The 20636-nt window shown below is 47.8% G+C and overlaps 1 protein-coding gene across 1 annotated transcript in view; it reads left to right on the plus strand.

Annotated features, from left to right (window-relative positions):
* Window positions 1-20636, plus strand: part of kcnq1.2 (potassium voltage-gated channel, KQT-like subfamily, member 1.2) — a 128264-nt gene that overhangs the window by 85912 nt on the left and 21716 nt on the right. The window contains exon 16 of the mRNA XM_036518516.1: window positions 3697-3772. Within this exon, the coding sequence (XP_036374409.1) occupies window positions 3697-3772 (76 nt within the window). The remainder of the gene's footprint in view (window positions 1-3696; window positions 3773-20636) is intronic.

Raw genomic sequence — 20636 nt, forward strand, 5'->3', positions numbered from 1 at the left:
GTGTGTGTGTGTGTGTGTGTGTGTGTGTGCGTGCGTGCGTGTGTGTGTGCGTGTGTGTGTGCGTGCACCGATCGGTACACTGGTGTGCATGCTGGTGTTTCGGCAATAGACACAGAAGGCATAAATGTGTCACAGATGTGCTCAGCCTTTGTGCTGTAACCCATTTCTGCGGTGAACGAGCGTGATAGAAAGAAAGAACTGCTCTCTGCCTTTGTTTTGTGCTGTTAATGCCATGCTTTGATCTGCCTCTTTAGTTGCTGGAATGACCTGCTGTTTGAAACGTCTTCGGGTGCCTTTGACAGTGTCCCCAGTGCATGGGACAGAAGATGGAACGTGACACTCCCTCGGTGTTAACTGCAGACGTGCAGCGGGAGCAGCGCATTGGGGAAGCCGCAGCAGTATGCCAATGCATGCGCTCCTCCTGCCCGCTGTGGTCTTAATAAAATCTGCATGATCCGCTCTCCGGCTCCCTCACCAACAGCTCTAACTGCATTAACCCCCGAAGACACTCCTCACGCCAGAACAGAGTTAACTGTTACCCACCTTCTGCTGAATTATTTCTGCTCCTTTCATTTCCTGCTGCAGCCGGTGACTCTGTGGTGATCACCCCCCGATACCCGTAAATGTGCTAGAGGGAGAGCAGAAGCTGAGTTTATCCATGTTTCTATTTTTAGGCACCTTTGAGATCCTGAAGGTGTTCTTACACGCTTTGGGGAGCGCTGTCAGGCAGGTCTGTGGTTTCAGTGTGACATTCTGAAGGCTTTGGGTGTTTCCTGGGTTTTAAATCAAGGGCCAAGGCTGCAATGTTTCTGCCCAGTGCTGAAATGAATGCTTAAAGGAGCCAGGCAGGTTGAACTGTGTGAAAGAGACCCCTCTCTCCTGATTTAACTCAAGCACGTTCTGCAGAAAATAGTGCAGACAACGTACAAAGCTTTGGTGCCAGTACCAGGGTTGTGGTGAGATTTAGCCCTGATCTTGTAAGTCAGGAGAGATGTGTGTATGAGTGGCACACAGTGTTCACCCTGACCTTGAGAAGAAAAGGACTCCGTGGATGGCAGGACAGTGATAAGCACCATAAGACACCAGTGTATCTGTTCAAGAACACATGGTGCCTGACGTAATCTCACTGGGACTCATTGCCATTTGAAACTTTTTGACGGGTCTGTCTTCACAGGAGGATGGTGTTTGGTGACCGTTCTGTGAGCCGTAAGTGAAGAACTGTTGGTGAGGCAGTGAGCGGGGGAGATTCGTGAGTCCTCAGTGTGACTTTGGAAAGAACGTGTTCCGGAAGGACCCGTTCGCCAAATGCGCACAATCACTGCATCTGGGAAACCTTCAGGCTGTGGGCTATTAATGGAAGAAGCTGATGTCAGTGGTAACTTATTATCTTTTATAACGGCTATTTGAGAAAACATACGCAAACGTTTGTGAAGTGGTGGAGCTGCAGCCGATTCAGTGAAACTCAAGCCACACATGGTTTAGTTTAGTCTGTGTGTGTTTTCCTGTCCATCGTGGTAAAACTTCACCCAACACAATACATCTTTCATACACATGGGTGAAAACAGGCGGCTTTGTTTTGTTTTGTTTTTTTCGTTTTGAGATTTGCATTGTTCACTTACGTTTCTTCACATACATCAGAAACAGGAAAGACGTGTTTCAGGCCTCTTTGATCCGTATGCTTCACGGCTCTTGTAGAGGTATTGTCAGTGAAGCCTCTCTGTTACCCTGCACTAATTAAGACCTCAGGCTGACTTGTTGACTCCCAAAAGGGCAGTGCTGGAGAATTTGCCCTTCTCGGAAACAGGGCAGGAGCTGCAGTCAAAACAAGCGTGTGTGTGGAGCCCAACTGAGGGCAGATTAGAGAGGAGTGGCTGCTTCTCCTACCACACAATCGCCCTCGCCCATCAGAGAGGCGTGCGGGCAGTCTGCCTCTGCGGCTGCTCCTGATATCAGTTTAATTTGGGATTTTGCTTTGTTTTGACACTTTGACTGAGTGTGGGATGGAGTGTGTGCAGATGCTGAGTCCCGCAGCATCACTAGGCTCTTATTCTGGAGCTCCAGAGAGATTAAAGCCAATGCTCTCTGCCTTCTATAATGTGCTCACAGGTTGTATGTATTCAAACGCGTATAAAGCAGAGCAGCTAATCCAGGTCTCGTGTTGGAGGGAGCGTAGGCATTCATAAGCGCACTCACCACCTGACACTCTGTGTTTCTGTGTAACGCATCAGCGTTTCGGCGGGTCTGCATTTCTCCAGCAGAAATACCCAAAACAGAATCCTGTTCAACTGAATGTTTCGTTCAGTGGCATGCATTGCACCTAAAGGAGGCAGGCAGTACAGAGGGAGGTAACTCGCGGTGACTGGTGAGAGGGGGTCACCAGCCCCCCCCCCCGCTGCAGTTTTGCCCGTACCCATGACTTCCTGTCTCCCAAAACCCCCCTGCCCCCAACCTCTGGAACCAGGTCAGCGTCTCAGAATCCCGCCTGAGGGGAGCACACGCCAGCCCTGCCCTCTTCCCCTGCCTCTCAGTTTTAATTTCCTCCCTCATCTGTGTGTAATCAGAGCGTAATTGCAAAATAATTACATATTAGTAGACTGATAGAGAAATGAATTCTGGGCCGGGGGGTGTTTTTTATTATTGTCAGGCTGTTGCGATTGGATCGCTATGAGAGTGCCACCGCTCCCGGGCAAGTTGCGTGTTGTGGTGGAAAGAGAAGCCAAAGCTTTCCGTTTCAGCTGGGGCAGAATGGATAAAAAGCTGATTTATAAGCTCCTGTAGCAGCGGAAGTCCTCCTGTCAAATGAAAAAACCTGCACTGAGTCAGGTTTAACAGAAAGCATGAGAAAGTCAGGTTTAACAAAGAGCATCAGAAAGTCAGTCTTAACAACGAGCAGCAGAAAGTCAGGTTTAACAAAGAGCAGCAGAAAGTCAGGTTTAAAAAAGAGCAATGGAAAGTCAGGTTTAACAAAGAGCAGCAGAAAATGAGGTTTAACAAAGAGCAATGGAAAGTCAAGTTTAACAGAAAGCATCAGAAAGTCAGACTTAACAAAGAGCAGGATAAAGTCATGTTTCTGTCCCTCAGCAGATGCAGAAAGAAATGTGAGGCACTTTGCCGCAGCACTAGAGAGCAATGAAAATTACTGTTGATGAGCTCTGTAAGTGATCAGAATTTCAGGAAACAGGATTCATTCAGAAAGTCAAAGTGCCACTGAAAAAATGTAGTACAGAGAACAGTCTGAGCTGTGGCTCCGGCAGCAGATCCTGTATGGTGCAGTTTGCCGGCTTCCTTTACGAGGTTAGACACAGAGCAGTCTCTTGCCCCTGGGCATGTGTGATTTACCGTTGGATGGTACAGATCAAAGTTTGCATTCTCTTTAGCGAAAAGCAATGCAGACAAATCCCACCGCTCAAAGCACATGATTTTACTAATGTTCTGCTTGCAGAGGGAGAGAGCATTCCCATGGTAGGGGCAGGGCAGCAGGGAAAGTGTGGCCCTGGGGCCAGAAAGGGCCCTGTCTCACTGCGTCTCTGCTCTCTCTCTCCTTCCCTCTCTCTCTTTCCTTCCCTCTCTCTCTCTGTCTCTCTTTCTCTTTCTCCCTCTCTCTCTCTCTCTCTCTCTCTCTCTCTCTCTCTCTCTCTCTCTCTCTCTCTCTCTCTCTCTCTCTCTCTCGCCCTCTATTTCTCTCCATTCCTCCAGGTTGTCACACGCACACAGATCAGCCATCAAAGTCATCCGAAGAATGCAGTACTTTGTGGCCAGACGGAAATTTCAGGTAACAGGGGAAATAAACAGGGTTGAATAAAATGTCCCGGTAATCCTGAGGGGGTGGGGTGAGAGGGTGGGGGTGGGGGGCATAGCCGCGGGAGGAGCGTGACTCTCAGTCTCAGTCTGTGGCTGTTTGTCTGGCTTGTTTCTCAGGGCTTTGGCCCTCACACGCCACTGTGTGACCTGCATCCCAAAGCTCTCCTACACCACCTGCCCTGCCCCCCCCCCCCCCCCACACTACCTGCCCCGTCCCCTCCTACACTACCTGCCCCCCCCCCCCCCTACACTACCTGCCCCCCCCCCCACACTACCTGCCCCGTCCCCCCCCACACTACCTGCCCCGTCCCCTCCTAGACCACCTGCCCCGTCCCCCCCCACACTACCTGCCCCATCCCCTCCTAGACCACCTGCCCCGTCCCCCCCTACACTACCTGCCCCCCCCCCCCCCTACACTACCTGCCCCCCTCCCCCACCCCCCCCCCCCCTACACTACCTGCCCCGTCCCCCTGGTTCCAAATTGCACTGAGCGTCAGACATGCACCAACTAACGAATCACTTGCTGTCCGTTTTCATTTTTAACAGATTATATCCATAGTGGTTTGAGAGGTGGGAGCGGTCGGTTTTGTGACACTCTGTATCTGTATCTGTATCTTTAAATCTGTATTTTGATATATGGTCTTGGCAGCAGTGAGGGAGCCAGGGTGACCAGAGTGGCCTAAACAAAGGGAGGAAGCTTGACGAGGAAGCCAGCGCTCGCTGCCGAGAAGCCGCAGGGCCGTGTACCGCGCGCCGCATCTGGGCTACACTGCGCAGGCAGAGTGCAGCGGCTCATTCTCTAAATTAAAGGTTATCTATGGCGCAAAATCATGTCACGCCCAAGTTCCCTCCTTCTTTCCTTACTGTGATAATGAGCAATTCAGACATGAGGAAGTGCTGACTCGGCGTGGGATATTTTTTCCACACAATGGAGACGATATGAAGCACAGTGCTGCAGAGTAGCTGTGAGTGATTGTGTGGCTCAGAGTCCTCTGCATATAAATACCCGGTCCCTCATGCGGAGGGATACTTTGACCAGCCATTTAAAACTTCAGGGATTCTGCAAACAGCATGACATGTGGCTGTGACGCACAGCTCCAGAGGTTCACCCACACAGGGGATTTCAGCAGCGCTGATTACGCAGAGGCAGTGTGGTGTAGCGGTAAGGAGCATGGCTCATAACCCTCCCACCAAAACAAGAGGAATTACGCCGCTGGGTCAGTTCCCAGATGGAGCAGAGAGTGCTGCAGTATGTACCCCTGAGTAAGGTGCATAACCCAGACTGCTTCAATAAATAAAACTGCCCAAATGGGTGATGTCTAAACTGTGTATGCCGCTCTGAGCAAGAGTGCTAAGAAAAAGTAGCGTAATATAATTGTGTAAGCGAACATGTTGTGCAAAAATGCAATAATCAAGAAGAGAAGAAAGAGAAAAAAAGCATCTGAAGGCTCACACACAGAACCCTCTCATTTCCTCGTTGTTTCGGGTGCTTGTTGGCAGTGTCAGCCGCAGGTCCTTGCCTGTATGTGGATGTGAGCTCATTTCTGCTGATTGATATTCAGGCCTCTGCGTGTTAAAACAGATTCACTCTGACAGCAGCTCTGTATGACTCATTAGGCCCAGATTCAGCGCGGCCTCTGACTGGCCATCAGCTCTCCTCTCAGAACGGCTCTCCGCTCAGAGTGTTACACTGTGTGTTTTTAAATATGGGGTATAAATTTAAATGTCCTAAATATACAGTTCCTTTTGAACTTTTTTGCATTGGTGCTATGGCCATGCAGATTTGGGATGGCTGCCTTAAGTGCAGAATGTTATTTTTGGCTGCAGCTAGAAGAAGCAGTCCAGCAAATGGTGCTGTCCCTCTCTCACTCACTAACTCACTCCCTGACTGCCTGATTTGGTCACTGCTTTGCTGACTGAAGCATTGAGATGCTGATCACCCTAAAGGATGTGAAGGCCAGAAAAACAGTTCTAGTCAATGCCAGCATTGCCTGTTTGGTTCTTTTTGGTTCACAGTGGTTTGGCTTCTGATGTCCTCCATATAGATTTAATGAGAGAGCATACTGTCTTTAACTCATTAGCAAAAGCTGACTTCAGTTGTGTTTTTTTTCCAGTGTGTACCAGTTAACGACTAAGCCAACCATGCGCATGCGCTGTGTGTGTGTTCGTTTCACTGTGTCGTGATCATGAATGCTGCCCAGATTCATTACTGACGCCCTGCAAAATGACGTACTGTGAGTGTGAGCACACAGGGAGATTTCGCCCAGCAGTGGAGAGAGTGCAGTGAAGCTCCACAAAGAGGGTCTACGGGAGCTCATTCACAGAAAGGACAGCTTACACTCAGAAAGGATATATATTATGTTATGTTATATGTTATATAAGATATATATTGTGAGAAAACAAAATAAGAATTGTCTGAATGCAAAGAAAATGTTTCTGTAGCTACAATAACTGATAGACCAGAAAGGGAATGCCTAATGTTTAGTACACTGACTGAAATATAAAAATATAATATGGTTACTGTTGTGGCTGTAACATAATGAATGTTATGGTTATATTTAAGTAGTTACAGTTCTTCCTCTTTTTGTCTACTTTACGTTTCAACTTTCAACAGCTCAGATTTTAGCCATTTATACCTAAGTGATATTACTACATCGCTGAAATGTTTAAAGCCAAGTACTTTTATATATTCCTTTTGAGTTTTCCCTCTCTCTGACATTTTGAGTGGTTGAAAGTGAGCATTACATCATAGGGAACACCCCATGAGAGCTCACCTCACTGCTGCGGAGCCCTGGACTGCCATCAGTGTTCCCTGGTTATTACAGCACTGTGAGAGTGATGACGTTTTCTGTATATGATGTTGTTCATATTAAATTCTCCATGTGCCTTAGCTTTGGAGTTGCCCTGGATGAGAGTGTCTGCCAAACCCAAACTGACATTCTTCCTGAAGCCGCTCCCTCGGAGGCGTCTTGAGAAGGAGCGCTCTTTGTGTGAACCTGGCTGCGCAGTTATTCCCAGACAGCTCCGTCTGGGTCTCGCTGCAGCGTGGGGTTGCCTGGATTTGCACAGGACTCTAATGAAGGAATCTGGAGTGCAGGATGTCTGGGTTTGTGCAGGACTCGAGAATGGGCCTGTCCTACAGGGCTCGCATATACCTGATCCAAACTGTACCCCCTCATCTCTGTGCTCCTGTCCCCCAGCGGTGGGGCCTCTGCCTGGGTGTCCCAGCGCTCTGTAACGCCCCGCTCATGTGTGTGCCTTCACACGTGTACTGTACTTTATTGTGCAAATCAAAAACCAGCTGCCATCTGCCATAACTCCTGGCTGCATAAATACAGTGAGGGCCTGCATGTAACAGGTCGCGGACGGGTCAGTGTGCTGGAGCTGAAACACAGGCCTGTTTTTATTGTCTCCTCAGCACTTTTTACACTGAGTGCTGAGCAGGCTTGCAGGCTCAAGTCTTTATACCTTTTAAATCAGTCTTCTTTAGTATGTAACTGTAGGCAAATAATCAGTGTGTGCATGCGTTCAAGCATGTGTGTGTGTGAGAGAGAGAGATTCACATTTTCCATTTATATTGAAACTGTAAATACATTAAACTCACAAATCTCCATTTAACCTGGAGACAGCGAAAGGAGGGGGAAATTTAGCTTCGCAACGCCTGTGTAGGAGTCAGCGCGTGTTGTCTGTGGTTGAGGCGTTTCCCGATCCAAATGCGCTGGAGAGTTCCTTTCTCACCCTGTCCTGGGTCTGTGCGGCTCTGACAGCACCTCTCCCCGTCCTGATCGTCTCGTTCTCTCCTCCTCATCACGCTGTAGCCACCGAGAGGAGAGTGATCTGCCAGCGGGGTCGCGGTACTTCAGCCATTTTTGAAGTTGAACGTAATTTCAGGTGATGGAAATCCGCAGGCAAGAATGGAGTTGCAGTTTGGCTGCTGTTTGTCATCTTCTAATGTAGTTGGAGGCTTGACTGAAATTCCAAGCCTTTGTTTTCAATATAACGTCTACTATATCCTTATTTTTGAGGCAGTTGTAATCCTCAGAAAACTGTTTCTGTGAAATGTGTTATCACCTCCTAAGGCGGTAGCTTTGTGCGATGGCCTTAAAGCCACAGTGTGTCACAGAAAACACGAGCCAGTGATTCATCGGAGAGAAGCCATGTCCCTCCTCTCGTGCGTCTGTGCTGCTAATAAGCCCGGCGCATGTTGCCGTGTGACTCTTTGTCCTCTCTTCTCATTTATTAGCAGTTCGTTTCCTGCTCTGTCTGTGCGTCTCCCCTCCTCTGTGCTGACTGGTGACCCGGGGCCTCCCTCCTCCATCTCACCGAGACAGCGTCTCATTCCTGCTGTCTGGGGAGACAGACGGGGAGAGAGAAAGGACAAGATTAATGGCTCCTGTGACTCCCGAGTTAAAGCGATAAGGAGCAGATAATGTGTTTCTTCACCCCCCCCCCATAGCTCAGGTTGAAGCGCCGCTCTGAGCGACGCAGATCAGCTCTCTCCAACATGGCTGCCATTCTGTTTGTTTGTCACCGTGGTTTTTTTCAGTGTTTTGTTTGACATGCTGAGAGCAGTTATTTAGTTTCCCTCTCTTAGCAGTATATACTTTACATTCCATTTAGTCATTTGGCAGACTCTCTTATCAGAGAGACTTACAAGGCAGAGAGCCATAAGTACATATAATAGGGGCTCATGAACAAAGCAATGCACAGATTACATTTCATGCTGTATGGTATGTTGCATGCTGATTGTATGCATGCTGGACGCATTGAAGTCAAACCAGCGTCTAAACCTAACCAGTAATATGGCATGTTTTTAGCTAGGCAGCCATAACTGCTCTAAATTGGTAGCTGTTTTGCTTTGTGTATGCATGGCGCATATGAATTATCGTATTTCTGCATAATCCAGTGTAGGTCGGCCCTGTGGTTACTAACCTCTCCTGATTGCAGAGCTCTTTTTGACAGACGTCTTTAGCTCTGCCTGGTGCCCCAGTTCCAGGGGACGGCTTCAGGGGGTTCACTCTGTAATCTGGGTATCTGGCAGCACACGAAAACCATTAACCCCTCACTCCCCACATCACCGCCCCACGCCCCTGTGTCTGGAGGGCTGTACCTGTGGGAGAATGGGGGGGGGGACACACCTCTGAGAGCAGTTGAATAGGCAGGTTTGTGAATATACTGTCAATGTTCATACTGCTGACAAAATAGGAGCAAAAGCATGAAACGGGGAAAAAAGTTTGCATTTTTTTTATTCTGCTAAGATTTGTCTTACTTTCTGGATTTACAGATTACACAGGGGCATATATATGGTTGCCTTGTTTTATAGAATAAAAATCATTGCTTGTGAACAATGTGACTTTACTCTTGTGTAGTGTTATCAAGATTGAAGTTTAGAAAATTAAAAAAAAAAAAAAAAAAAAATTAAGCATAAAAATGGTCCAATACATTTTCCCTATTTAAGCAGGGTTTGTAAAATTATGGAGTGTAGGGGGACTCTCACAGGGGTCAAAGCTGTTCCTTCCCTGCAGTGCCCAGGAAAGGGAGAGGCACGGGTCGGGCGCAGGGAGGCGATGGGCGCGGCCACAGGCTCCTCAGGGGAGAGCTAAATCACTCAGACAAGGCCACTGTGGTTCCTGGGTTTCCATGCATCCTGCTGGGTCACTGGGACTCGGCTTGCGTGAGCTGCCAGCCCTCCTGGAGCTCACTCGACACCTTCAGCTTGGCACAGGGCTGGGTGGGTATGCCCTGCCTCAGCCGGAACCCTCCCCGCCTCTCCAAGTGTCCCCGGCCTCTCCCAGTGTCCCCCGCCTCTCCCAGTGTGCTGCCTCTCCCAGCTGCCTCTCTCAGTGCCCTGCCTCTGGCTGCCACACAGTGACGAGGCCTCTAAATGAACCGCACCTCCCGCCCGGTCACGGGCTGCACGCTCCGCACGCAAACCGCTGAATGTGCACACTCAGGCGGGTGAAGCACAGGTGCTGGGAGTGAGCTTCACATCCTGACCTCTGTGTTTTACACACCGTTGACTCATTTACTGCCAGTGGTGGAGGGGTTACGGAGGAGAACAGCTGATTGTGTTTGAGATTTTGTGCTGTGCTTATTTTAGGCTCATTTGCTGAGAAATCATTTCCAAAACCAATTTCGCAACTTTACTCACATCAGCGCTGACTGTGTAGTAAACACTTTCTTTTTTGCAGGCTATCGTATATTGTGAAATGTTTTATTTTCAGTTTATGACACAGTTTGGTTTAATTATTAAATTATTAAATGTACATTAGCGTGATAATATATCATATTTCCTAATATATTGTCAGAATAGCTATCTTGATTGAGTAACCTATGTGTTTCAGTTACACATTCAGATATTGGAGATAGAGATGCTTGTTACAGATGCAGTTCAGATAGTTTTTTTAGTGATCAGATATCTTCAGCCTCCCCTGTGATTTGACAGGAAATTTGCAGCTAGGGTCTCTCCCATAGGGTTTCTCATACGGAATGCCAACAGCTGTCCTGAGAACGGGAAGGCCTAAATGTTTAAATTTTTTTGAAAATGAAAATGATCATTGTCTGCCTTTCTGCGAGCAAAGGGCAGGAGTTTGGAATGCAGTCTTTCCTATGAGCAGAAATGCCATTGCAAAATACACATTGAACTCCTGCCCAAATAGTTAGTCAGAAATAGAAGCCGGCAGACATGAAATCAATGAGGAGGCATTCCAGCCTTCTGAATAAACACAGTTGCAGTGAAATCAGCAGCTATTTTCTCGGTGCCGTAGAAGGCCGCCTCGTCTCTCTGCCCCAGACCTCGGAGGTTAACCGCTGCTAGTGTTACACCGCGCTAGGGTTCGGCGGCAACGTCGGCCGCGTAGCAGGGGAACGGCACGGCGCCTCCGCTTTTTTCAAGCAAATCGCAAAACACAGAACGAGTCGCCTGGTAACCGAATACGGGCTCCACCCAGGAGATTATATGGTTGAAAGAGCCAGAGGCTACTAGAATAATAACCCCATCCCTGACTGGGCTGAGGAGCCCTTGGGGAGGGGTGGAGAGGGTGCACTCGGTCAGCTCTCCCCGCGTGAAACGGAGACCTCGGTGAGCCTGCAGTTTCAGCTCTGTGGCAGTGCCGCTTGCTCCTGCTGTTTCTGCAGGGGGCGAGCAATAGGATGACTGTTGTGTCCCAAACCCGGCCACTTAAAGCCTCTCTGTCTGCTTTCTAGGCATGTGTTTTGCGTGGGAGGACATGTTGCCTATTCTGTCTGACTGCATCTTCGCTGGAATGCTGTCCCTCTCTGTGGCAGCTGCATGGCAGTGCCCTGACCCTGTGCGGAGTTCTTACACCGCAGTGACCTAAGAAAGGTCCTCTGCGTGGTCTATGAGAGAGAGGAGCACGTCCACCAGGATGATAACAAATGATCACAGCCTTCTGACAGCGGGTGGGAGGGTGGGATGCTGGGATGTGAAAGTCATGCTCACGTGTGAAAATCTGCGGTGAACTTCGGACTCGTAAACGCTGAGGTGTGAGTTCCCACCGAGCACCGTACGTGGGCACAGAACCAGTCCGCAGTTTGGCTCTAACGTGGTCAGTGTGATGCATGGTGTTCTTCTCTCGCCCATCACCTGCTGCCCAGAGCAGACACAAGAACCCTCTCACCCTTTAAATCATAGCTGTTATTGCCTGTATTCCATGATAATGGCTACACCTACACAGCATAAAGATGAGTAGATTTGCACACCTGCTCTAAGTCAATGGTGCTGACAGCGTAATGAGGCTTTTTTCAAGTTTATAAAACCAACTTTAGAGGTGAAATATCTGGTCTGATATTGACATGATAAGGGAATGTCAGTGCATTCCTCGGTCCATATGTGACCATGCCCAATTATGGCCTCACTGTTGCTGTTACGTGATTGGTTCATGTGTCCGTGTGTCCGGCCTGTCAGAACTGAGAAAGAATGATTAATTCCATCAGGCCATTCACACACCATGCCATATATGGTCATTACTGAGGGTGACTAACATGGGAGTGTGACAGAATTATATTTAAAAACTCACACCTTGTTTTATTATCATAGTTATAACCTTCATCATGTTTTTCATTCTTTGAGAAATATTTGAACTTATGTAAAAAAGTAGTTTGGTTTTGTGGTCACTGGAGAGACACTGACCAAATACACACAAGTAACAGGATTGGACCTAATATAAATAACAAAATGGTTTTGACCTATCAGAGTGTGTAATATTCATAATTTATCTAGTTGGGTCAGCAAGGATGACGAGTTTACATTTCTGTAAGTTTTTGGACCACTACCAGGACAGCCAGAGGTCACACTGCACATCCTTAACATAATAATAATTTAAGGAGACTGGTGTGTTCCTCAAGAATGCCTTGTGAAACTTTCACATTTGCAGACATTAACAGAATGAACACACATACCAAATTGCTCAAACAATCAAATAATAGACATTTAAATCTGTGACTGTAGAGTCATTAAAGCATTTCCTACAGAAGCAGACCAAGATGGGCTGGGTTTTTTTTTTTGAGGTGTGGGAAGAAGGGAAAAGGAGTGCTTGGTGAAAACAACTACTGACATTAAAGAAATATTTCCAAGAAATGTAAAGAGGCCTGGGTAATGTATTTTAAAGAATGATGGTCCAGTCTCTTGATAGCAGAGTTTCTGGGAGGGCAGAGTTTGAGGGTAGCGTCAGGGAAGGGTGGTCTCGGTACAGGCTGCTAGCCTGTGTAAGCCACTATATACTCTCAGGAGAAAAAGGGTTTCCAACAGGGTTCTTAGTGGAGGTGTAAGTTTTTACCGAGAAGCATGTTCATCTGAAGAACCCTTGTTTGAAGAAAGGGTGCCTGAGGGCTCTTTGTGAGATGAAATGTTTCATTGAGAACCCTTTTTGTGTAGACTCTTTTTGTGGAAAGAGTTCCTGGAGGATTCTTTTGATGGTGAACCTATTCTACATAGAGGGCAAAAGGGTTCTACCTAGAACCATTCTACAGGAACAAGACAAAGGACCCTATATGGGTCTACTTAGAACCCATCTTTCTGAGACTGTAGGGAGAGTGGTGGGGATGGAGGGGGGGGGGGGGGGTAACGAGGGGGTGGCAGTTTTGGCAGGATCCTCCGCTGTCTCTGGGAGATAAGGCTGGATGTCTCGTGTCAGTGACCAGAAACAGCCACTGAACGTTAGCCAGACTCCCAGCTGCAGAGCTGGCAGCAGGATTGCTCTGGCATCATGTCGTTAGCGACTGTCCTCACTGGAGGAGAATGGGGGAGCAGCAAACTCAGGGACGCCTTTAGCGCCTTTAACGCCTTCATCACGCCGCATCGCCAGCTCTCTGCTGCACACATGTATCTCTCTTACTCCAGCGTGTGGGGAACCCGAGTGCGCGGAAAACGCTCTGTTTCAAAGCAGAAAGCAGTTTGGGCAGAGCTTTGCTGGGAAAGAAAAAGGGGGAATTTTTATCCTTCTAATAAGAAATTATTTCATTTTAGAAAGATGTGGAATATGAATATGCCCTCTGTGCATATGTTTTGTATATAGATTTAATACAATGAGGACATGGAGTATGACATCACTGGATGAAACTGACACCAGACTCCTTAGGCTCACTGCTTTTCACCTCATGGGCTTTGTGGGAAGGCAAAATAAAGCCCAGACAGTTATTTCAGGATGTGTTCAGGTCATTTTTAACATTTTAGGACATTTTTAGTGTGTGTTTTATTTCTGTTCTGCCTGCATTTATACAGTGACCTGTGTTTTTCTTTGGCAGTAATTACAGAGGAATATAACTGAGTTGTGAGCTGTGGAGGAGCTGTGAAGTAATAGCAGGTTTTGCAAATGGACAGTGTGACTCATTCCTTTTTTTTATATCAGTATGCTTTTTCGTATCTTTTCACCCAACTTCACAGAGTGGGAGAGCATGAGCAACAGACAAGCCCTTAATGAGGCAAGCAGTCCAATACTGACAGGATCACATGAGCCTCGCACACCCCTGACAGAACATGTGAAAGAAAACAAGCCCCACACATGAATACCTGGGGTAAAGAGACACAGAGCTAAAGATGGAGTTTGGTACATGATTAGCGCAGACTGACTGAAATCTGCGTAGCAAGTTTGAAAAAGGAACGGAAATTTAAAACAGGGAAGGTTTTCTGTTTCAGAGCCTGTTGGAAAAGCGATTGGAGGCAGAAGCTCTTGGATTTCTCACACCTGTTGATGCCGCCAGTGCTGCAAACGAGTGACCAGCCTGCTGTAGAATCGCACGCCAATGCCGTGGCAGGAAAAGCTGGAACAGCCAGTTATTCAATTTATGAGCCAGTGGAGTGCAGCATAGGTCACAAACTCCACGGCAGCGAGCAGGTTACCCGTTTTAAATTCTTAACGTTTTTCATACATTAGCTGCGTGCGTGAGGGAGCCCTGGGGAGGCCGGCTCTCTTTAGGTGGAGTTTTGTTTTGTTTCCATCGACATGCAGAATGGCATTCCAGTGCTCTAAGGTATTTGAGAAACTCCCCGATTCAATACCCATTATACACAAATACAGTTAAAGCTCCGAGACAAAAATAGCTGGATAATCTGGAGACCCGATCGCTAGTCACTTTGCAGGTTGTTTTCTGTCATTCTCTCCTTTGTGCTGTACCTGGAATGAGTTGTAAATGGGCTTCTGGCTCCAGCAGAAATATGATAATCATCGATGTAATAATGACGTTTTATTAGCCGCTCCTGCTCTGCTTTTTTCCACTTCAACGGTATTTTCATGAGGGAAGAAAATTCCTAGGAAATTACACACCGAGACAGCAGTAATTGTGGCCCATTAACTATTTGTGTGCGTGTGCAGAATATCTGGAGCTTAAATGGTTTTGGAGTGAAGCCGCGTGGGACCCTCATGTCTGAGAGCCGGGTGGTGCATTCCTGTCAAGACACCTCCTAAATCTCCCCGCTGGTTGTGTAACGTCAGTGATTTCACCTTAAATCTGACCGTCAGCCGGTCTGCGTGCTGCCCTCGTTTGGGTTTAGAGAAAATGAGTGAGATTCCTGACCTCATCCGCTGCCTGGTGCCAGTAACTGCAGGAGCTCTCTCTCCACTCAGACACGGGCTCCTCAAACGCTTACTCACTGCCATGCTGCGGTCTGAGCTTTTCTGTGGATGCAGAAAACTTCACTTTTAGTAATTTGTGGAAATAAAAGTATTTTTTCTTACTTAATATATCTCTAATTTTTTTTATGGCCCAGCAATAGAATTAGTAGGCTATTATTATCGTCAGCGCAGCATAAATTTGTTGCCCACATTAGCCCTTGGAAGGTAGCGCTGGAGCGTGGAGCAGGGCCTCGGACGTGGTGTTGCAGTAAGTCTGAACAGGATAATTTGTTTGGCGTATGCTACTGCGCAGACCGTAGACTGGCATGTGTCGGTCACTGCATTTCTCTCAACAGAACACCCTGTAATGCTACTCCAGGAATGTCCAGCAGAAACACAAAGTTGGACACAAAGTTGGACGCTCTTTTGTAATAGTTGAAACTGGCCGAGGGAGTAAGAGAGGCAGACCCTAAGAGCTGGGATCTCCTTCCACAATGCCATCCACAATGAGAATAACTCTGTTTCTATGAGTCCCAGAGGTGCTCCCCTCATTACCCGATAGCAAAGCTCCCTCACTCCAACAGCTGCCCACTCTGTATGTTTTCAGACTTCCTCCCTGTGTGACTTCTGTTTTACTCCACCAGCATACCAGACTCTGGAAAGACGTGTAAAGAGAAAGAGTTCAAGGACCTTCAGAGGGGAGCTGTGTCCACTTCTCTGGCCCCAATCCTGCAAGCACAGCAGTCTGGTTAGCATGTCCTTGCCATGTGCTTTTGCACTTTATCTGGTGTTTGCATGTGTCAGTACCGCTGCTCTGGGTTATGAAACCGGAGGAGTTGTGGACGGTGTGAGTGAACATTCTGTGCTGGGTTAACGTCCGTTCTTTTCTCAGAACCCAGAACTGGGTCAGTTCCGCCTGTCCCTGACAACACCGCCGGCAGCAGCAGAGACAGCAGTTAGTAAGAAGTAAGCCATATGTGAAAACCTGTGGGCATTGCTACACAAATGTACAGAGACAGGAGAGATGTTTGTTTATGCAAAGTCATAGATGCCCTTTGCAAGTTAAATGAAAACTCTGTTTACCTCAGAGGACTGTGTCGGAAGGTGACGTGTTTACCCAGCTGCTCGTGAAAGCTCGCAGCGATGAGGAGCTAATCCTGTCTCCCGTCAGGCCACGGCCTGTGTTTGCTCCTGAGGGAGGTATCCGCTGAAACGCTGACATAATCACAGGACCAGCCCATGATAACGCGGACCCTGCCCTTGGCACGCAGACAGCTCCTCCACATGTCACTGGCCATTCATCATCCCTGACTGCAGGTAACAATAACACTGTCAATAACATTGTCACCTGAGGGGGAGGCTCCTCTCAGGTGTGTGGAAGGTATGGCTGAGCTCACCTGTCTCCCTCACACAGGTGCCGGGAGTCGGACACGACAGCGGTGTGTCAGGTCATTCACCGCTGCCCTGTTAGTGAAACACTGAATGCATGTACACACTCGCTGTTTTAAATTTATAAATAGCTTTTATTGAAGGATCTTGGGAAATACTAATGGCTGCCTAAATATGAGCATCTTATTCAACCATTCATAAAATGATAATTAAACTGACAAAAGTGGTAATTCCTGAGTTTCCAAGCATATCGAGCAATTACTCCATGTCCCAGACAAAAACTTCTGTTACTGTGATTTTCTGTAGAAATCTATCTGGTTTTCTGGTTGTAGTTTGTTTAGCCTAAGAGGTCATTTACAGTGAGGGCTGTTGTGGAAAGGGGAGAGGATTGCAGGGTTGTATGGGGAACTGCAGGGTAGACGCGGTTGCCAGGTTGAGAAAGAGGAGTTGAAAAAGGGATTGTGAGACACTTGGCTTTCGATGCGGACCCTTTGCCAGGAGTGTTATGAGATCAGTAATAATCTTGCCAGGAATCAATATCACACCTTGGCATTGATTCCCTGTTCTGTTCAATGGGGGAAGTGCATCCTACAGATCCAGTCAGTACTGCTTCAGGCGTGAAGGTCATCCAATAATGTGGGTCACGAGAGCAGTACCCAGACACAACCCTGCCTCACTTTGCTTTGCTTCAGAGATGTGCCAAAATAAGGTTATGTTGAGGTTATGTTGTAAGGTTTTGTGTGGGTCACAGAACACTAAACATTGAGCAGCGGTTATCTTTTAAAGGAAGTGGCGATGTTTCCTGCTGCAGTGTGTCAGTTTGAATTGAAATAAGATGCACAGCGCACCACGGCTCCACAGCCCAGTCTACTGAGTAAAACTGTGTGAAAACACATTCACTCTGAGGGTTAAGCTCTCTTCTCTCTGTCTGCTTCTCTGTGCTCCGTGGGAAAGAGAGAGCCTCCATTCCAGGGAGACAGCGATCACCACAAGCCCACATAAAACGCACCGCCTCTGCCTGCTGCTAAATCTGAATGTTCAGAGAAGCAGGTGGGAATTCAGAAAACAAGCTATCTACATGTGTTCATGAATTCATTTCTCTTGAAAAATTAATCTAAGCATTAGCCAATAAATACATAAATAAATAAAGTCTTTCTGATGCTGCTCCTGTTTCTCAGAATGTAAGAAAGTTTTCTACGCCTGCAGTGTTATAGCCTGCTGTACTGGGGCATGGTGTGGGCCATACAGTCTTTCTGGCCGGTTTAACAGGCCACTGCAGAGTGCAGATCCTCCCTTTAAGAGGGGGGTTGATCTCCTCTGAGAACCGCAACAGCAAGAGGGCTGGTTTAGATTTGAACTCTGTTTGATGACCGGGGCAGTTGTCATGGAAACAAGCATGAAGTGGTCCGCAGAGCGTGTGCGGTTCACACGTGTTCGCACTTTCCCTTCGGAAGTTTCCGGGCGCAGCGTCCACACCCTGATGCGGTCAGACACATGGTCAGCATTCCTCCGCTAATTTGATTAATATACGGAGGACAGGGAGGATAGCAGTGATCACACAGCTGCTATAAAAGGAAAGGAGTTTAGGAGAGCGGGTTTGGTCTGAAATGAGTCTCTGCTGATGGTCATGGTACTGTGTTCTGAACCTTCTCTCACAGGCCTGCCCTGCCAGCTGTGAATCCCCTCTCTCTCTCTCTGGCCCTGCTCTGTGAAGGACACTCTGTTCGGAAGCTGTCCTTTAGAACTCATCACACGCTCTGGTTAAATGCAAACTCACTTTACCTCACTCACTGTTTTGAGTGTACTTTTAAATGATGTTGAGTGTGGTCCATTTTTTTGCTGAGAAGGCTGTTTCTGTGGCTCAGTGGAAACAGATCATGTTATTCAGATGGAACAGTCGCTGCCCAGCAGACTCCTATGCCTCAGCATTTAGCAAAAAACCATCACCCCCAGAATGCTCTTCTGGGTGATTTGTCTCCTTTTTCCCAGAATGCTCTTCTGGGTGATTTGTCTCCTTTTTCCCAGAATGCTCTGCTGGGTGATTTGTCTCCTTTTTCCCAGAATGCTCTTCTGGGTGATTTGTCTCCTTTTTTCCAGAATGCTCTTCTGGGTGATTTGTCTCCTTTTTCCCAGAATGCTCTGCTGGGTTATTTGTCTCCTTTTTCCCAGAATGCACTGCTGGGTGATTAGGCTCACCTCAGTGCCACTTCCTATGCTTTCAGGGGTAGTAAATGTGATCCTCTGGTACACTCAGACTGTGATTCTTGCACTGAGGAAACTCTAGCCCATGAAACACCCCCTGTGTGTGTGTGTGTGTGTATGTGTGCACGTGTGTGGGTATGTGGGTATGGGTGTGTGTGTGTGTGTGTGTGTGTGTGTGTGTGTGTGTGTGTGTGTGTGTGTGTGTGTGTGTGTGTGTGTGTGTGTGTGTGTGTGTGTGTGTATGTGTGCACGTGTGTGGGTATGTGGGTATGGGTGTGTGTGTGAGGCTGGGTCTCTGGCTGTGGGCGCTGGGCTGTGCTCTAACCCCTCCCTCATGGCAGCAGCACATTGGCTCCCGGGGACGCAAAGCGAGAGATAAGGCCTTAAATGCAAAGCATTATGCTGATAAGAGGCCTGTGGCTGTATCTGACACTGCTAATGGAGTGATGGGCAGACTGATACTCAGGCACACAGGTAGGCACAGACGCACACATCAGATAAACTGGCAGATCAGTGATAACTCTGTCAGGTAGACAGAGTCACGGCCTTCGGTTTGGAGACTGGGGCTGTAATGAGTGCTGTGATATCTGTGCAGCTGAGAGGACAGAAATCAGCCTTTGTGTATCTGCATCTTCTCCACCTTCTTTGTGCGTGTGAACGTGTGTGTGTGCAGCAGGCAGGCATGTACGTGTGTGTGTGTGTGTGTGTGTCTGACCCACACGCACGCTATCTCTGTAATCAGCCTTGGTGCGTCTGTGGCTGCCAGGCCCCCGAGGCCAGCATACCAGGCAGCTCAGTCCCCCCCTGCAGGGCTGTGTCAGCGATACGCCTTTGCCACTCGCAGCCACTGTTACACGCCGTAGGTGTGCGTGTGTCAGAGAGGAGACTCACAAAGGAGGTGTTTTGGTCCTTTGCCCAGTTTCCTGAGTGTGCGGGGGCCACAGGGTGGGCTGGGCGCGGGGGGATACGTCGTGCCGCAGGTCTTTCACCTACCCGGCATCAGTTTCTGCTGTCTGTCATGTGGTGTCCTGTATCCTGAAAGGAATGCTCCGATTGATGAGGATCTGCCTCTCACCATGGCCGATCGGCTTCAGTTTAAAACATTCTTTTCTGTGCCAGCAGCATCCTCATCTCTGCTCTTCCCAAAGGGGGGAGTTTTATTTTCAGAGATAAGCCTGTGGGTGTCACTGCTGTAGTGTTACCTGCATGATCCTCTGAGGGTAGACAGCTTACCTGTGTGTCTCAGGTGAAGCTGGTGCAGGGCGGTTTGTGGTGCTGGCTGTGTTTCAGAGGAAACTCCACCCTCCACCCTCTCACACGAACACGTGCAAAGGTGCACTGAAGCAAAAACATTCGTAAACACACACCCTTAGCAATCTGGACACAACACAACAGCTACTGCGTCACCGCCCGCTTCTCAGTAAGGGCTGTCAGTCTCGCTTTGTCAGTTAGAATAGCTCCTGCACTGCTTTGTCTGATCACCTCGGGGGCAAACCAGGGTGCCCACAGTCTACCACAGACATTTGATGCATGTCTATGATGTGACTCTAAAGCTCACGGCATTTAGAGTTTCGAGTTTTTTGCATCACATGCCAGTGCTTCTCATGCATGCAATATCTGTGGTACATCTACATACCAAAAAAGTGTATGCTGTGGGGTCAGCTGGCTGCCTTCAGGTCTAGTGAACAGCGAACCATCAGAGGTTTTTACTGCTCATAGCCATGAAAGACCAAAGATAAAGCGAAAAGTTAGAACAGTGTCAGTGTTGAATTTTTATACTTGCTGTAGTTAATTTCAGCACACCCACTTCATGGCTGTCCATTATTTCTATAGGCAACTTTGTGTTGTGTACTTTTTGTGATTAAGTACTGGGTATTAGCCAAATGTGAATAAGACAACCTGTATGAATTTCAAAAACCGTTTAGTTACAAAAATGGTCTTTAAATTCAAATACAAGTTCCTCCCAGGCATGAATTACGATGGGTAATAAATCATCTACACCCCATTCATTATTTGCGAGAGTGTAACATATTGTTTCAGAGACAGAAATTTTTTATCTTCATTCTTATTTTTAGAAACTGACCAAGATTTGTTTTAGTTTAATATCACAGGTTTTGCCACAAATCGTGCCATGTGTAGTCTGGTTGTGTACCCTCAACAAAGCGTGAGGTA

This window comes from Megalops cyprinoides, chromosome 23 (assembly GCF_013368585.1).
Source record: "Megalops cyprinoides isolate fMegCyp1 chromosome 23, fMegCyp1.pri, whole genome shotgun sequence".
Lineage (NCBI taxonomy): Eukaryota > Metazoa > Chordata > Actinopteri > Elopiformes > Megalopidae > Megalops > Megalops cyprinoides.